We start from the raw sequence: 19,696 nt of genomic DNA, 5'->3' as shown, positions 1-19,696 counted from the left end.
GTGCCTTGAAGCAGTTCCACAGGCAATGGAATTTTATGTAACAAAAAACACTGCACATGACAACTATAATACATATTTAGTGTAAGGCATTTTATATATATCTTAGACAGGAAGTACCCAAAAAACTACAGAGCTTATGTATCATGCTAGAACACACCAAACACAACTGAAAGCATAGAACATACCATCCATCTGCATCTTCTTTGGCTGCATAGAGGGTGAAGACATTGTGCTGGTAACCCTGAAATTTGCAGGAAGAGTCTCTGCTGATCCAGCAGACATTCCTCTTACATCCTTTGGTCGAAACTTCTTTCTCCAGGAAGGGGCTCGTCTGAAGTTTTTATCATCATCCTGATAAATTTAAAAACATTAAGGAATTGAGAGTAAATATTTAAAGAATTATTATGAAGGCTTAGAACTGTTCAAACATGAATGAACCTTTACAGCAGGCTTGCAAAGGATTATATGATTCTAGCATACATACTGTCGCACTCTTGCAGCATGTTAGGCCAAATATTTACTATTTGATTAACGTTATCTCCTAACAACTACTCCTTTGTTTTACTTGCTTTTTTTGTAGATACGATCAGTCAATATATCATATTAATTTTATTATGTAAACTCCCTCCCCATCTTTGTAAATATGTCACATTATTTACATATCTATCTGACCACTTCCAAATGTAGAGTTGGTTATTTTAGAGTCAACGCCTTTCGTAAAATGACTGACATACAAAAGGCATTCCAAGGCAATAGCACAGATAGCAATTGTGAGGCTTTATGCAGGCCTTAATATACCGCCCCCCCCCCCCAACCCCCTTTGACTATTAGGCACGGATGTAAAGGCTCTAAAATGCCCTGAGCCAAATCAGGATGCAGCACATGTGGGCTGACCCTTAAAAAGCATACGGTTGATTGGCTTATACCCAAATGGTATAGCATGACTTACTTGCGAGTCCCTGTGTTGACAACTTTCCCTGTGATGCAAACAGCAAAGGCCTATGTATAGCAACCTTTTATGTCTAAGTAGCAAGTCCTGTTAAGGTTGATAAAAGGAGTACCACTGAATTGAGAGATAGTAACTCCAAATTTTTGCAGCTCTGTTCATCGTGTGCTGTACCTAAACAAACAGTGGTCCCTATTCAGGAGGAATACAGTGTGATAGATAACCATACACTTAGAATAGAATGTATGTCTTTTGTCCAGCCGGACAAGAATTTATTTTCATAGTATTTTTCAAAAGTAGTATCAAATAAAACATTCAAATGACAAGTGGGCACACTTGTCATTTGAATGTTTCTGACCAACAGAACACAAGACAGAACAATGAACACAGAATTGGCCAAAAAGCAAGCCAAAATGGGTCTGTATAGTTGTTCTCAGTATAGACAGACACAAATTAATCATTTAACACCATTGCACAATGTGTTATAGCTTGAGTCTAGTGCATAGGGTGTTTGGGTGTCGATGACGTTTCAAGGCTACATTAAATATAGGGCATCATCTTCAGGACAAACAAATAATGCACTGCTGTCTTGATAATATATCACACCTTTTTTACAATTCTTTACATACAAAAAAGGAGCAAGGGGAGAAAAAGGGGGATAAAAAATGGAAAGGAAGAATTTTAACCACATTTGACACAATACTAGGCATGTTATCAGCATAACGTTTGTGACATAAGTGCTTGGAGTTGCGTGAACAATGTGGATTGAATTTCATGCAGAGGTGGTGACATTTCTCTAGTTTATGCTGAGTGAGGATTGAAATTCGTGTCGCAGCGACGACGTTAAAAAGGAGTTGGATGAATTGATGCGGATTTATGGTGCTTAGTACAGCTTCGTCATGAAATGGTGAATTATTGCAGTGATTCAACGGAGAAGAGACCAGTGAGTGTGATAAAAACCAGTCTGCATATTAAAGAACGACGAACCGGCACAGTGCCTGATCATGAGCAAGGTGTTTCCAGTGATTCAGGAGGAACAAAAAAACGGCGCGGTGCGAAGGAGAATGAAATATTTTTATGGGTGAACCCAGAAGGCAGTGGGGAGTTTACCCAAGGTGGCAGAGAGTCGACGGTTCATTATAGGCGCAGAAGCGCTCAACATCTGGACTTTGGGGGTTGCTGACACCAGCGGGATCTAAATGAACAAAAGGCAGAGGTGAAGGTGTCTAAGTTTAAGAAGGGGTAGAGTTGACACGGAAATTGAGTGTAAAACAGAATAATTTAATTACCAATTCGGTTTGCTTTATGGCAGAAAGTCCTGTTGGGTGCTGTGTGCCAGCTGTTGGAGAATGCACGATCGCATTACCTGGAAGCAGAGAGGGGTAAGAATGGGTTAGGCGTGAACCCGCCATGTTAAAGAAGTGGTGTCCATGGGATCTAGCCGTGCTACTTACTTCAGTGAGCGTGGGCAGTATCGCCGCATCTGCTTCGGAGTTTCAATGGAGACTGCCGGTGTGCCGAGGCAGAGCTAGTTAAGGCATACCATCGGCAGAAAGTGAGGAAGGACTGGTTAAAGCACACTATCGGCCGAAAGTGAGGAAGGACTAAAATGATGGAAAGGAGGCGGACATTTTAAGGTGGTGTGGGAAGGCACACAATCGGCAGAAAGTGAAGAAGGACTAAAATGATGAAAAGGAAGCGGCCATTTTAAGGTGGTGTGGGTTGCCCAGGAAAGGTGCAGAGTAAGTGACTCATAGTGTGATTACACGAGCACGTGCATACAGAGTGGCAGTGTTTGTGACTTGAATACATGTTGAAAGATACATCTTTTTAGAAAAACGGGGACATCTTTATAAAAGGGAGGTCCAGTCTTCAAGGCGATTGAGGCCACTGTGGATGCATTTGGTTCTCAGAATCCAGTGGAGCTCTTCCTTGTTGAGTATTTGAGAAAGGTCTGCCCCTCTTGGGGGTGGTTTGATCACTGTGATAATTGTCCATTTGAGATCATTCTCAGTATGTCCATTGTCCGTAAAGTGCTCCACTAGGGGTGCATTAGCCGTTTTACACCGGATTCTGCTGCGATGCTGTCCAATCCTAAGCTTGATTTTCTGGCTTGTCTGGCCTACGTAGATCATTTTGCAGGGACAGAAAATTGCATACACAACATTTTTTGAATTACAGTTAGAAAAATATTTTCTCTCATATTTGATTGCTCCGTGCTCAAAGGTTTTGCCTTCAACAGTGTAATCACAACATATGCAGCTACCACATTTCACATGACCTGTAAGAGTCGGTAACCCCCATGCATCGTTGATAGTTGTTTTTTGGGGGGGGTTTTGGCAGGGCTGCCCAGACTAGATGATCTTTAATGTTTTTTGCCCGTTTAAAGGCGAACAGTGGACGTTCAAGGTTTAGTTGGCCGGCATTTAACACAGGCCAGTGCTTGACTATACTCTTTTTGATTGATGCTGGTGAAAAAGTGGTGACACAAATTAAGCGTTCCTGCATTTTCTTAGGTTTAGGTTCTAGGAGGGTTTCCCTAGGGCAATACCAGGCGCGTTTGAGGGAATGGCGCACTAATTTCCGTGGATAACCTCTGGCTCTAAGCTTATGGCTTAGTGTCTTGGCCTCACTGAAATAGTCTTCCTTAAAATAGCAATTCCGCCTTAAGCGCAGGAACTGGGAGAAAGGGAGTGAATCTTTGAGTGCACGAGGGTGATGACTGCTGTAGTTCAATAAGGTGTTCCGCTCAGTGGGTTTGCGATGGAGACTCGTGGTCAAGCGGCCCTCTGTGTTTTTTATCACTAAGTCCAAGAAGGGAAGTGATTCTCTACTAGTACTGAGTGTGTAGTTCAGGCCTCCGCTGTTATTATTTAGCCAATGATGGAATTGTGTAAGGCTCTCTAGGGAGTCACTCCACAGTAAAAAAATTTCGTCTATGTACCGTTTCCACAAGGTGATTCCTGTGTGGAAGGGGTTAGACGTGTCTAGGATACATGATGTCTCAAGGTGGTCCATATAGAGTATGGCCAGGTTAGGGGCGAAAATTGCTCCCATAGATGTGCCACGTACTCGCTGTGGTTGTTTGCAAACAACCACAGCGATGGCCCAACCCCCCAGGGAACGGTTCACCCGCCGCCAACATTACCGTTGGTAGCAGAACCTGACCCTATTGAAAATGATCTGACATTAAACAAAGAAAAAGGTCTTCTACCCATCTTTAATCTAACACAACACACTTTTATCGAGCAGTGAAACTTCATCAGCCGACAAAGGCTTATCATTCGTGCCAACCATACGCCCAAACTTTGTGGACGCACAAACGGAACTTCTAAAGTTTTTTTTAGAAAAGTTCGCCTGCATAGCTTCTTTATTTTAAACCCATCTCAACCAAAACACTGTAACACCCCCATTAAACCACCATCTAAATTTTCCCCTACCGCAAGTATGATACCCCCGGAGATCCCTATATTCGAAAAACTTGTTCTGAAAGACCTTGCAGACCTTGAAACTAAACGATCTTTTGTACCTTACAACATTACCATTCAAGAAAAAAATGCCTTATCCACTCTAAAAAATAACCAGTCCCTCGTGATAAAACCGGCAGACAAAGGTGGAGGGATTGTCATTCAAGAAATAGACTCTTACAAAAAAGAAATCTTGCGGCAACTCAATCATTCTGAACACTATTGCAAATTACCTCGCAACCCTACCAATGAGATCCAGAAATTAATCTCTCAAGTCACCTCAGAAGCCTTAGAAACAGGCTTTCTATCAAAAAAGGAACACAAATTCCTCAACACAAAGTCCTCACGCATACCAGTGATCTATTGTCTTCCTAAGATTCATAAGAACGCAGAGTCCCCACCCGGCCGTCCCATCGTCTCGGGCTGTGGTTCCATTTTGGAACCCCTTGGACATTATATAGATTACTTCATAAAACAGTTTGTCCTGGGTACTATCTGTTAATTAAAAGACAGTATGGACATGATTAATCTCATTGAGGAGCTACCATTTGACCCCACATCCAGCACCATGTGTACGCTGGATGTGGAATCGCTATATACTAATATTCCCCAGTATGAGTCCCTTCATGTCATCGAAAAAGTGCTAGAAACACGTCCACGCAATGTTCCTACCGTGTTTATTCTTCAGCTGCTCGAGATTTGCTTAACCAAAAACTTTTTTGTCTTTGAAGAACAGTTCTACGGCCAAGTACGTGGCACATCTATGGGAGCAATTTTCGCCCCTAACCTGGCCATACTCTATATGGACCACCTTGAGACATCATGTATCCTAGACACGTCTAACCCCTTCCACACAGGAATCACCTTGTGGAAACGGTATAGACAACATTTTTTTACTGTAGAGTGACTCCCTAGAGCCTTACACAATTCCATCATTGGCTAAATAATAACAGCGGAGGCCTGAACTACACACTCAGTACTAGTAAAGAATTACTTCCCTTCTTGGACTTAGTGATAAAAAACACAGAGGGCTGCTTGACCACGAGTCTCCATCGCAAACCCACTGAGCGGAACACCTTATTGAACTACAGCAGTCATCACCCTCGTGCACTCAAAGATTCACTCCCTTTCTCCCAGTTCCTGCGCTTAAGGCGGAATTGCTATTTTAAGGAAGATTATTTCAGTGAGGCCAAGACACTAAGCCATAAGCTTAGAGCCAGAGGTTATTCACAGAAATTAGTGCGCCATTCCCTCAAACGCGCCTGGTATTGCCCTAGGGAAACCTTCCTAGAACCTAAACCTAAGAAAATGCAGGAACGCTTAATTTGTGTCACCACTTTTTCACCAGCATCACATGCAATCAAAAAGAGTATAGTCAAGCACTGGCCTGTGTTAAATGCCGGCCAACTAAACCTTGAACGTCCACTGTTCGCCTTTAAACGGGCAAACAACATTAAAGATCATCTAGTCCGGGCAGCCCTGCCAAAACCCCCCCAAAAAACAACTATCAACGATGCATGGGGGTTACCGACTCTTACAGGTCATGTGAAATGTGGTAGCTGCATATGTTGTGATTACACTGTTGAAGGCAAAACCTTTGAGCACGGAGCAATCAAATATGAGAGAAAATATTTTTCTAACTGTAATTCAACAAATGTTGTGTATGCAATTTTCTGTCCCTGCAAAATGATCTACGTAGGCCAGACAAGCCAGAAAATCAAGCTTAGGATCGGACAGCATCGCAGCAGAATCCGGTGTAAAACGGCTAATGCACCCCTAGTGGAGCACTTTACGGACAATGGACATACTGAGAATGATCTCAAATGGACAATTATCACAGTGATCAAACCACCCCCAAGAGGGGCAGACATTTCTCAAATACTCAACAAGGAAGAGCTCCACTGGATTCTGAGAACCAATAGCATCCACAGTGGCCTCAATCGCCTTGAAGACTGGACCGCCCTTTTATAAAGATGTCCCCGTTTTTCTAAAAAGATGTCTCTTTCAACATGTATTCAAGTCACAAACACTGCCACTCTGTATGCACGTGCTCGTGTAATCACACTATGAGTCACTTACTCTGCACCTTTCCTGGGCAACCCACACCACCTTAAAATGTCCGCCTCCTTTCCATCATTTTAGTCCTTCATCGCTTTCTACCGATGGTATGCCTTAACTAGCCCTGCCTCGGCACACCGGCAGTCTCCATTGAAACTCCGAAGCAGATGCGGCGATACTGCCCACGCAAGTAAGTAGCATGGCTAGATCCCATGGACACCACTTCTTTAACATGGCGGGTTCACGCCTAACCCATTCTTACCCCTCTCTGCTTCCAGGTAATGCGATCGTGCATTCTCCAACAGCTGGCACACAGCACCCAACAGGACTTTCTGCCATAAAGCAAACAGAATTGGTAATTAAATTATTCTGTTTTACACTCAATTTCCGTGTCAACTCCACCCCTTCTTAAACTTAGACACCTTCACCTCTGCCTTTTGTTCATTTAGATCCCGCTGGTGTCAGCAACCCCCAAAGTCCAGATGTTGAGCGCTTCTGCGCCTATAATGAACCGTCGACTCTCTGCCACCTTAGGTAAACTCCCCACTGCCTTCTGGGTTCACCCATAAAAATATTTCATTCACCTTCGCACCGCGCCGTTTTTTTGTTCCTCCTGAATCACTGGAAACACCTTGCTCATGATCAGGCACTGTGCCGGTTCGTCGTTCTTTAATATGCAGACTAGTTTTTATCACACTCACTTGTCTCTTCTCCGTTGAATCACTGCAATAATTCACCATTTCATGACGAAGCTGTACTAAGCACCATAAATCCGCATCAATTCATCCAACTCCTTTTTAACGTCGTCACTGCGACACGAATTTCAAGCCTCACTCAGCATAAACTAGAGAAATGTCACCACCTCTGCATGAAATTCAATCCACATTGTTCACGCAACTCCAAGCACTTATGTCACAAACGTTATGCTGAAAACATGCCTAGTATTGTGTCAAATGTGGTTAAAATTCTTCCTTTCCATTTTTTATCCCCCTTTTTCTCCCCTTGCTCCTTTTTTGTATGTAAAGAATTGTAAAAAAGGTGTGATATATTATCAAGACAGCAGTGCATTATTTGTTTGTCCTGAAGATGATGCCCTATATTTAATGTAGCCTTGAAACGTCATCGACACCCAAACACCCTATGCACTAGACTCAAGCTATAACACATTGTGCAATGGTGTTAAATGATTAATTTGTGTCTGTCTATACTGAGAACAACTATACAGACCCATTTTGGCTTGCTTTTTGGCCAATTCTGTGTTCATTGTTCTGTCTTGTGTTCTGTTGGTCAGAAACATTCAAATGACAAGTGTGCCCACTTGTCATTTGAATGTTTTATTTGATACTACTTTTGAAAAATACTATGAAAATAAATTCTTGTCCGGCTGGACAAAAGACATACATTCTATTCTAAGTGTATGGTTATCTATCACACTGTATTCCTCCTGAATAGGGACCACTGTTCTCTATAACATGAAATTGCCCAAGGTCCCAGTCTTAATTCCTTTGGGTTCCCTTGTTCTGTAAAATAGTACCTAAACAAACAGACACCTAGTGGGAAGAACTGCCGACTTCTCATCAGCTAGATCCCGGCCTTTCTGCATGTCCCCTCCCCATTTCCCCGGTTACTGATTAATCTCTGTAACCATCCTTATGTTAACTTTGGAAAGTCAACTCCGCCACTGGCTAATTTCATTCATGTCCTCAGGCAGGTCGCTCCTCCTCGCCGCACAGCTCCACCGGTGCTGCTATCGACCCCTGCTGCCTGTCACCGCCGCCGCAGGTTCGAGGCCCATCCGCCTCGGTAGCCCGGTACTGCTTCTTGTTCACTGCTTGCCTTATTTTATTTCCTGACTGTGTTAGTGTGCCCCTTGTTTTTTGTTCCTCTTTTTTCCTTATTGCTCCTTTTTTCTGTGCCCCCTTTTTGCCTTCTGTATCCCAGCTTCGCTGTTCCCGCCGCTGCATCCCGCCTCCCAGCTGCTCCTCCCTCCCACCTACTCTTATATGGCGGCCGCTGCGCGGTGAGGAGAGCGACCCTTGGCCCTGTCCTCAGGCAGGTCGCTTCCCCTCGCCGCACAGCTCCACCAGTACTGCGATCGACCCCTGCTGCCTGTCATCGCCACCGCAGGTTCGAGGCCCCTCAGCCTCGGAAGCCCGGTACTGCTTCTTGTTCACTGCTTGCCTTATTTTATTTCCTGACTGTTATTGTGTGCCCCTTGTTTTTTGTTCCTTATTGCCCCTTTTTTCTGTGCCCCCTTTTTGCCTTCTGTATCCCAGCTTTGCCGTTCCCGCCGCTGCGTCCCCGCCCCCCTGATCGCCCATTCGCTGCCCCGCTCCCGCCTCCCAGCTGCTCCCCCCCACCACAGTTCAGCGACTCCATCACCGAGTTCGTCAGTACACACGCCCTGCATCCATCCTCCTCGGGGACCTAAACTTCCACCTCGAGAACAACAACGATACCAACTCCACCACCTTGATTGAAAACCTAGCCAACCTCGGACTCAGACAACTCGTCACAACACCCATCCACTCTGCCGGCCACACGCTTGACCCCATCTTCTCCGCAATCTCCCACGTCTCCTTCAACTACACCACCAAACTCCATTGGACCGACCATCGCTGCATCCACTTCACCTTCAGGAAACCCATCATGCACCACCGCACCCAACAGATCCCCCGCCACTGACAGAGGAAAGTCACCGAAGACCAGCTAACCGCCACCCTCGCCCGGAGCCCACCCACCGACCCAGACCCCGCCGCACGCAACCTCAGACAATGGATCGCGACTGCGCCAACACCCTCACCCCGATCAAGAAACCCTCCAACAGACACCAGCAAGAAAGCCAGCTGGTTCACGAAGACCTCCAAGCCTCCAAGCAATCCTGCCGAAAGCTAGAGAAGAAATGGCAACGTGAGCAGACATCGAACAGCCACGCAGCCCACAAGAACGCCACCCACAGACACCATAACCTCATCAGAGCTGCCAAAAGGGCCTCCTTCAAAGACCGCCTAGACAACAACGCACATGACAGCAAAGAGCTCTTCAACATCGTGAAGGAACTCTCCAACCCCAGCTCCAACACCAACAACATCCCACCTTCGCAAGACCTGTGTGACTTCCTTGCCACCTTCTTCCACCGCAAGATCGCAGACATCCATGACAGCTTCAACGTCACGACCGCCCCGACAACCACTAAGACCTCCGTCCCCACGACCACCATCTGCACCGATCCCCTGCTCTCCTGGACCAACATTAACGACGACGACACCATCAAAATAATGAACACCATCCATTCCGGATCTCCATCAGACCCATGCCCACACCACATCTTCAACAAAGCCAGCACCACCGTCGCACCCCATCTCCGGAAAGCCATCAACATCTCCTTCAAGACAGCGACCTTCCCAGAGAGCTGGAAGCACGCCGAGATCAACGTCTTACTCAAAAAACCCAAGGCTGACCCCAAGAACCTCAAGAACTTCCGGCCCATCTCCCTGATCCCTTTCCCGACGACGGTCATCGAGAAGACCGCCAGACAACTGACCCGTTACCTCGATGAGAACAACATCCTAGACCCATCCCAGTCCGGGTTTCGCAGCAACCAGAGCACCGAAACTGCCCTCATCGCCGCCACCGATGACATCAGGGCCCTGCTGAACAACGGAGAAACCGCGGCCCTCATCCTCCTGGACCTGTCAGCCACCTTCGACACAGTCTGCCACTGCACCCTACGCATACGCCTTCACGACGCTTGGACCACCGCCTCCCTCTCCAGCAGAACCCAGAGCTTCCGCTTCCCTCTTTTATGCTCCAAAGCAACAGAGATAATCTGCGGCGTACCCCAGGGCTCATCCCTCAGCCCGACATTGTTCAACATCTACATGGCACCGCTCGCCCACGTCGCCCGACCTCAACACCATCTCCGACGCTGACACCCAGATGATCCTCTCCCTCACCGAGGACCCTCTTACCGCTAAAACCAACCTCCACGAAGGGATGAAAGCCGTTGCTGAGTGGATGAAGAACAGCTGACTGAAGCTAAACACAGACAAGACGGAAGTCCTCATCCTCGGCTCTACACCCGGCCTGGGACGACTCATGGTGGCCGACCGCACTGGGAACAGCTCCAACACCCACCGATCACGCGCGCAAGCTGGGGTTCATCCTCGACTCTACTCTCTCCATGACAAAGCAGGTCAACGTCGTCTCGTCCTCCTGCTTAAACACCCTCCGCATGCTCCGCAAGATCTACAGGTGGATCCCCACCGAAACAAGAAGAACGGTCACCCAGTGTCTCGTCCTCAGCAGGCTGGACTACGGAAACGCTCTCTACGCTAGAGCCTCGGCCAAACTCCTGAAACGACTTCAACGCATTCAAAACGCCTCTGCACACCTGATCCTCGACATCCCTTGCCACAGCCACATCACACCCCACCTGGGAGACCTGCACTGGCTCCCCGTCAACAAGAGGATCACCTTCAAGCTCCTCACCCACGCACACAAGGCACTGCACAATACCGGACCAGCATACCTCAGACGACTCAGCTTCTACACCCCCAACCGCCAGCTCCGCTCCGCCAACCTCGCCCTCGCCACCGTCCCCCGCATCCAAAGAGCGACCTTCGGTGGCAGATCGTTCTCCCACCTCTCCGCCAAAACCTGGAACACCCTCCCCATCCTCCTACGGCAGACCAAGGACCTGCTAACCTTCAGAGGACTCCTCAAGACCTGGCTATTTGAGCAGTAGCAGCATCCCTCCCCCCTTACCCCCCCAGCACCTTGAGACCCTCATGGGTAGTAGTGCGCTTTACAAATGTATGATTGATTGATTTACTATGCGTGTCCCACAGATTTAAAGTGACACTGTCCCTTATTTATACAACAGACTGCACGAGTCTGGCACTCTATAAGGGCGTAGGAGTGGAGGGAGGGCATTTTACATAATATTTAGGCAAGACACACCAAAACAAAATTGACTTTTAAATAAAAAGGTGTATTCATATTAACCATGGTAGTACAACTCCTGTTATCTACTTCGGGAAAGTGAAAAGTGGATTTTATCTTCCCCACTGCTCTCCAAGCCCACACAACCCTGCAGACCCTCTACTAAACGTTCAGAGGACTCATTCTCTCTTTCTCACTCTCAAACACAAAACCAGACACATGCAGGGATGCACAAATCAAACACATATGAATGTAATCCATATCTGTCACCCCATCACATTGCGCAGGTCACAACCATTCCTGCACTCTCTAATGCACTGCCTTCAAGAGCAGCTCATACTCTTGCACACTCCCTCACTGTTCTGAGGAGCTACACACATTCTGGCAGTTTCAACCTGCCACCTTAGTACACAAGTCACATACATTCCTACAGTCACTCGCTTTCCACCCTGCTGTTATACACCCTGCTACAGTCACTCCTACACTGCTCTCGGGTTTTTGAAGTCCTTGCAATCCCTTCCCCACCCTGGTTTCAGACAGTACACACATTCCAGTAGTCCTGGTGTTTCCCAAACTCCGTGACCCGAGACGTGAAAGTCCAAACATTGAAGAGGTCTTTAAAGTCTATATATTTATCTTGTTACTTAGCACATTTTCTGCGATAGCCATTTTAAAGTTGCACGTAAAGTCAATGGCTGTGGACGGAAAAAAAGTGGATCAATGCGTTTTAGAGGGTTCAGCGCAATCGAGCAGTAAACAGTATTTACATGAGCACATTCTACTCACAGCATTGGGGTCTGGTGAAGACCGCCATATATCAGGGTTGTTGGTTGGTATTTTAACTAGAACGACTTCCCTTACTTCGTTGTAGTCACTTTTAGAGTTCGGTAATTTCTTTTTGCTGAGCATAGCTATTGTACTCTTGTACTTGTTTCCCATGTGCTGCTGTTGATCTGAGAGGCATATGAATTATATTCTGGTTTAAACAACTCACTCTGCTTTCAATCACAGTTTCACAAATTTTTTAGGTCGAGCCTGGGCAGCATATATCGAATACCTGCATATGTACATGGTAAGAGTGAAGGAAGATACAGTCTTTGATGTTTTCCTAGATGGTGCTTTCTCAGTAATGCCTGAAGACTTGTAATAAAAACATGGGCGTTATTACCAGAATAAGTGGTGTTTATTTTACTGAGCTCAGAAAGATGACAGAACGTGGCTGGAAACACAGGTTCAAACTGCTGAACTGAGATTATCACTCAAAAAACATACTCCAAAATGTCAAATCCATTACCTGCTTGACATCAGTTGGTTCTCTATAGGGGTGGGCGGAATTTGCGTAATCGCGCTACGCAAAGCTCAGCGAAACGGTAAAAAAATCACAGCGAGCACGCAGGCATTCCGCGAACACACGGAATTGCTTGTTCGTGATGCTTTTTTCCTGTATGCAAACGCTGTTTGCGTGCCTGGGGGGGAAATATCTCGCCAACATGCATTTTGAGAACGCGAACAAGCAAAACATTCTGCGAAGCTGAGGAACACAGAATTTTGGGCAATTCCGCGTTCTCCGCGGAACGTGAAATTACCCAAATTCCGTAAATTCCGCGAGTGGAAAGGAATTTACCGCCCAGGACTAGCAATGAGTAATGTCATTTCAGTGCATTCAGTACTGTCGCCCCTGCAGAAGACCATTGCTCAAGCAATGGTTGCATGTCCTATTGTTAATGCTTCCTAAACAAATAGATGGCGATCATTTTTTTTGTCTTTAAAAGTTAAATGAACATCGTAAAAATAATTAAGTATATAAAATATGTAGGTTTGCCAGTGCCAGCTCTTCAATCCCTGGTGGCACAGCACCCAGGATAAGGTGTTGCATGGCTAAACACTTCTATGGTCCAAAAGACGAGACCTATTGGCTATGCCAATGCTTGTTAATATGTGCAAGTCAACCCCGATAGTATGCCTATCGAGTTCTACGGCAGGGTGCAGCATATTATTAAGTAGAACATGCATTTCCCATTTTTGTATGCTAAAAACCAGCAACTGTAATATTTTCTGTGAGAAAGGCTGGTAATGCCACTGGTGAGTAGACCTACATGCTGACAACTCAGCTGTGCTAACATCTGAATGGGACAAAGTTGGTACTTTAGGGCCCAACTTGATGCTGAAGTCTAAATTAATGTAACTATTTTACAAATACAACTTTTAGAAAATTGCCACGCTGTTGTCGAGTTTTCCAGAGGCCCTTTGCTGAGGCTGGCCAAGAGACATACATTGCCTCTCCTGTGGAGACGTGTGAACAATTCCCAGGCGAGGTACCTATTGAGGATTGCCACCGGAGGAGGTGGTACCTCCTCCTGACAGGAAGCCACAAAGGGCGGTGGCCCAAAAGGCAAGCTTCAAAGGGGAAGCTGCCTTTGACGGGCTACTAGCAAGCACATCAAGAGAGGGGTCCCAACATCTTGGAAGTGGGTAGAATAGAGCACACTGAGTTAGCTAGATGCCAAATTTTACAGGCAGATGGCATCAGGCAGGAAGGAACCCGGTAGCCCATTGTCTAGTGACTGGCACTTTCTGGGCATAAATCCGGCACACCTTGCACGAAGTACTCCGATCGCACTTGACTGCAGAATAGGACCAAATATATGCCTATACAGCAGCCTAACCGGGTTCAGAAAGGTTACACCGAAACCATATTGGCAAAGGACCGCAAACAAATTAGGCCACTCAAGTGAATGGAAAGCTTTCTCTAGGTTCTGGTCCAGAACCAGGCAGCCAGAGCTGGGCCAGAGATGTGTTGCATATTCTTGAAGTCTGCAAAATCTCTGTATATTAAGAGAGGTGTTACGGGCTGGCACAAATCCATTCTGGTCAGGATGGACCAGTGACTGTACCAGCAGTGCTAGCCTGGCCGAAATATTATAGTCTGTGTTGAGAAGTGCAAGCGGTCTGTAGGAGCGCGATGGATCTTTATCGGGTTTAGGGAGGTATATTAATAACGCCTCTCGTTGTGTTGCTGTAAGTGTGGAGGCAGACAGTACAGCATCATATACTGTTTTGAGCTGGGGCACTAGCAGCATAGCATACGCTTTGTAGAATTCAGCTGGTAGGCCGTCTGGACCTGGGGGATTCCCTGTGGTCAGAGCACCTATGCTGGTTAGAATTTCTTCGGGGGTGACAGGTGCATCCAGCTCCAGTCGATGCTCGGGTGAGGTTGGGAAGATCAATTTCCGCGATGAATTGATGGATTTCCTCTGGCGTTGCCATGGTGGTGGATCCGTACAGTTCCGCGCAAGGTTATGTAAATTCAGAGTGTATTTCTAGTTGTGTGTATTGATGCACCATCTGGTGCATAGATCGATGCTATGGGTGCCCGGACATCCTCTTGTCTGAGGAGCCATGCAAGCAGGCTTTCTGCTTTTTCTGCGGTGCGTGCCGAGTGTGCCATATAATTAAGACATCCCAGTCTCTCTAGTAACTTGAGATGTTGTGTTCTTTTCTCGTTGAGTTGTGGACTCAATAGCGGGTCTTCGGTCACTCGTGTTTCAAGGTGTAGTAGTCTATGCTCCAAAGAGATACCAAATGGGATGATAGACAGAGCGTTTGAGCAAATCAAACACTCACCCCCAGTCAACTGATCTGGGTTTAATCCATCATCATTCTTTAGCTCACTCCACCACCCCAGTTCAGACATGGCCATATGCAAATCAGTCTGACCCTGTGCCTCATGGGAAGTCCAGCCTGAACTGCCCTGCCATGTCTTCCCTGGACCGGAAACAAGCATCCTGGGACCGGTTTCGGGTTCATAACCCTCATCAGCCAGGCTATCTTGAATCCAGTGGCAAAGTGAGCAAGGGACCCACATCTGGGCATACCCTGCCAACTTAGGGCGAGCAAAGCGATACCAAAGGGGATGATGGACAGAGTGTTTGAGCAAATCAAACACTCACCCCCAGTCAACTGATCTGGGTTTAATCCATCATCATTCTTTAATGAAACCCCGAAACCGGTCCTAGGATGCTTGTTTCCAGTCCAGGGAGGACCTGGCCTGGCATTTCGGGCTGGACTGTTCCCATTGGGCACAGGGTCAAGACTGATTTGCATATGGCTGGGTCCAAACTGGAATGGCATGGTGAGCAAAAAAACGATGGATTTAGGCCCAGATCTTTGTACTGGGGTGAATGTATGACATTGTTCTGCATTCTGCATTGTTATTTACAATGTCAACAGCTTAATCACTCTCCAATGCGAGACCTATTGCATTTGCACCCACACACAGAGCCCCACACACAAAGCCACCCACACATAGCCACCCACACATACAGAGCCACTCACATAGAGCAACCCACACACAAATAGAGCCACCCACACACACACAGAGCCACACACACATACACAGAGCCACATACACACAGCAGATGGAAGTGTGTTTTGCCTGTAGCTCACTGCTGAAGTCTTGGTTAAACAAGTGGACTTACATACATTTACAATGACTTTGTCCCTTGTTTTTAAGAGCATTAGTTTTGCTTCCTAAGCAACAGAGTTAAACTAATTCTTGAATGGAAGAAATGTAGAGCATAGATTGATGCGCCCCTTATACATTTGTCGTGTATTGGCACCGCCACGCGCGCTTTTTATTTGAACACTTCCTAGTAAAGGCAGGATTATGTCGCAAGCACAGTGGTCAGCCCTGCTCCCACCGTGAAGGCAGCACGCCCCGAGACCAGGGTCGAAGGAATTGTGTATGGCCGGCGGGGGCAGGGAAACAAAAGACGAGAAATGGCCGTTAGCAGCCTCGGGCTGCACCGGTCAGCGCGTTGACCAAATGACCACAGCGGAGCAGATGACAGCCACCCCCTCCCACCCCAAAAGCAGCGAGTACGTAGCTCATTATCAATTATAACAGGCAGGTGGCACGAGAGATACTTCCACTTTAAGCCCCACACATCTTGGAACTTAGTGGTGTCTCTATTCTCTATTCACCTACAGCAATCTATTCAGTGTTCTCCGAAAGCAAAATTAGTTCTTGAGAGATTGCAGCTGTACAGTTAGTGGTCTGCAAATGTTCTGAAATGAAACCAAGGCTGAGAGCGGGTGGACAAAGGACATTTTCAGTATCAAGGAAAATCGGGTAGTCACTCTGCATGACAACTGCCAATTTATACAAAAATATTTACCAATAATTGTCAAGGGTAGCACATCATAAAGCCCTTTCAAGTCTCCTAAAGCTGTCGGAGAAATTCTTGATTTTCATACTTAAGGGGCATTGTTCGGGTAAATGCTGGTTGCCTTTTTGTTCTTTATGTATCTTTTTTTATTCAACTGCATATTTATGTCGTTTGTTATTTTGCACAAATTGACAATTTAAAAATATACAATTACAATTGAAGCAACGCAGCTCTATTTATTTTAGAAAAACACGGAGAGAAGGATGTAGCATGCGTCAAACATGTGTGAGTCAGTATGTGTATATCCGCACATTTGTGAATCTGTGCACGTGCGTGTGACTATGCCTGCAAGTGTGTTTCTGTGCATGTCTGTGCACGTGAGTGTCAGTGTGTCGGTGTGGATTTACATAGGTATATCAATATAATAACATTTTTTATTTTTAGACCAACAATAAACAGCTGTTCTCACAGTAAACAATGAACACAAGAGAGGTCAGACTGCGGCTGCTAGCCTCAGGTATATTTCAAGGCGGCAGCTTTGCTTTGGTCGTTCTTATTTTTGCCCCGTCTGTGTAGTCTCGAGTCATGTCGGCATTGTGCGGATTCCAGACAACCCCCCTCGAGTGTGCTCGATTGCTCGGAGAGCTCAGCCTAGCCCAAAACTTTGTCCGGCAGTATTGAAAACGTCGGCTTTGCAGAAGCAAGAATGGGACAGACTAGAGAGGGATAAAGAGGCGGGATAGAGAGGGAAAAAAAACTCAAGTGCGCCACAACCTACGTGAGGAGAATGGAAGCAGCAGCGCCAGCCCGGCAACAACAAACGGCCCGTGGATGCGACGCTCGCGGACGTAAGCGGGAGAGAGTGCAGCACCCGAACACGGGAATCGAGAGCAGGGGGAAAGGACGCCATTAACACCGCCGCCTTTCTCCGAGGTCAAGCAGAAATGCCTCGGAGAAACGCAGCGGCGTTTTCGGATTCGGGGGCGTGTTTTTCTTTCTCTCCTCTTGCCATTGGCTGGAATGTTTACATTCCAGAGGAGAGAAAGAATCGCAAAAAACACGCCCCCGAATCCGAAAAGGACGGGGCTTGTTTGGAGAGACAAAGCCCTTCTCCAATGGCTGAGCAGCATTCAAGAGGCCAGCCAATGGAGAAGAGGAGAGAAGAGAGGCGGGTTCAAGCCCCTCTTCTCCAAGTCATTAAATCTCGCGAGCGAGACTGCGCAAGCGCAGCCTTCGCTAGCCGAGACCTAAAAAGTGGAGGCAACATAAGTGTAGATCCTACTCTCCTACAGTGCCTGTGTTATCATTAAAGTAATTCATGATTTCTGTGCTAAGAGCTTCAAGCAACGGCTTATCTACTAACGTCTCGGGCTGTAAGAGCCACCTGGGGATGACTGCGGGGCAGTTATCCCACAACATGTGCAGAGTTTGGGGATTGTGATCTGAGTGGGTCCTATCATGACAGTCAGTCTGTTACTGACATCACAATATTTTATCATGCAGAGCATCCAGCCCAGCATGCAGCCCGTGGGAGCACCAGTAATAAGAATATACTCTGTCTGTGGGGTTTCGGCGTCTCCAGACATCCACGACCTGCCAATGCGCTACCCATGTCTTCAACGCCCTCATGGCTATTGTCGTAGGTGTACCAGGAAGAGGGAGCCAGGACCGGTCGAGGGATATATCTAATATACAGTTAAAATTCTCACCCAGCAGCCAGGGTATATAATGCCAGTCGGAGAGATTGCTAGTCAATGTGTCCAGGTAGGTAGACTGATCTGTGTTGGATGCAGATATGGGTCCTAGAACTATGTGCCTAAACACCCACGCCTACAAATGCCTCCACAACACAGGACCTCCAATCTGCCGACCTCACCCAGGCCTCGCGCATATGCAGAGCAAGAATGGGTGGAAGAGCCTTCTCCTACAACGCAGCTAAAACCTGGAACAAGCTCCCGATTGACATCAGACTAGCCCCCACTCTGCACATTTTCAGGAAGACTCAAGACATGGCTCTTCGACTGACTGGAGCTGCCCTCAGCGCCTTGAGACCCTCTCGGGTGAGTAGTGCGCTTCACAATTCCCTGATTGATGTTCCTGCCATCCAGACCCCCGGATATCATTGACTCCTCTATTTGAAAGGGGGTGCCTGGTCAGATCCAGACCAGTTCTCCACGATCAAAAGGCTGAATATCCGGTAGTATAAAGTTCACCGTTCCATCTGCTCTGCAGGTTCGCTATTTTGTGGGTAGTAAGCTGCGTCTCGTGTAGGGAAATTATTTGGGTCTGATGACTTAAGATAGGACTATATTGAAAATCAATGGGAAGATGTGTGAATTCCCTGGCCATTCCAAGTGCAAACCTTAGTGACTACCATCATGGTGGTGAAGCAAGATTCGGTAGGTATCAGATCGGGGGAAAGCGACCATCATAAGTGGGAGGAGCCATGTCAGGGGGGTCAACGGATACATTATTGTTGACATCTTGTGTGATGTGGCATAACAAACTAAACAAATATATGCTAACGTGTTAAACACCAAAAGGGCGAAATTGCAACTTGCACCATCCAAACTTTCAACCAATGTGTCATGCCAACGTTGACTATTGGGGTGGGGCAATGCAAATGCCAGGTGTCAGCTTAATTAAGATCTGTGTCCCTCGAGTGATAGTGACTGTCGTGGGAATCAGAGCTGTTTCTGAGCTTGTCTGGGTTATGACTTGGGCCTAATGTCTTGTGTCTTTTGCTTGGTTACCTGCCCTGTGTATCCACTCTGGCTCTTATAATGCTGGTATTCTGTGCAGTGTTATACCATGGTTACCATAGCACAGCGAATAAGCGGATTTTAAACATATTATGTCCTTTTATACTTGGATATCGTCTGTTGCTATTCAAGCGGTCGATGCAGCATAGACTCTAGTGTGCCACTATATGATATCATCTGCTGTTTATGGCTTGACCTCTGGTAGGGTGCTGGATGCTTGCGAGCAAGAGGCCGCATCCACGGACTCCGCGTCGCTCCTGCGGTCCAGAAGACTTTCCTCTGACATTGGGTCACTGCGGTGGCTCCAGAGTTCAGCTGCCACTTGTAGTGCTTTAAGCTGGTCTATCATCA

At 46.8% G+C, this 19,696-nt stretch overlaps 1 protein-coding gene across 18 annotated transcripts in view; it reads right to left on the bottom strand.

Annotated features, from left to right (window-relative positions):
- The window catches only part of PPFIA1 (PPFI scaffold protein A1), a 775,827-nt gene that overhangs the window by 32,859 nt on the left and 723,272 nt on the right, over window positions 1–19,696 (bottom strand). For all 18 annotated transcript variants that reach the window (XM_085643557.1, XM_085643540.1, XM_085643545.1 and 15 more), the window contains one exon: window positions 186–351. In XM_085643557.1, coding sequence (XP_085499683.1) covers window positions 186–351 — 166 coding nt within the window. The remainder of the gene's footprint in view (window positions 1–185; window positions 352–19,696) is intronic.

Source organism: Triturus cristatus, chromosome 3_1 (genome assembly GCF_964204655.1).
Source record: "Triturus cristatus chromosome 3_1, aTriCri1.1, whole genome shotgun sequence".
NCBI lineage: Eukaryota > Metazoa > Chordata > Amphibia > Caudata > Salamandridae > Triturus > Triturus cristatus.
Note: the sequence above shows the minus strand (reverse complement) of the source record. Positions and strands in the feature narration are given on the sequence as shown.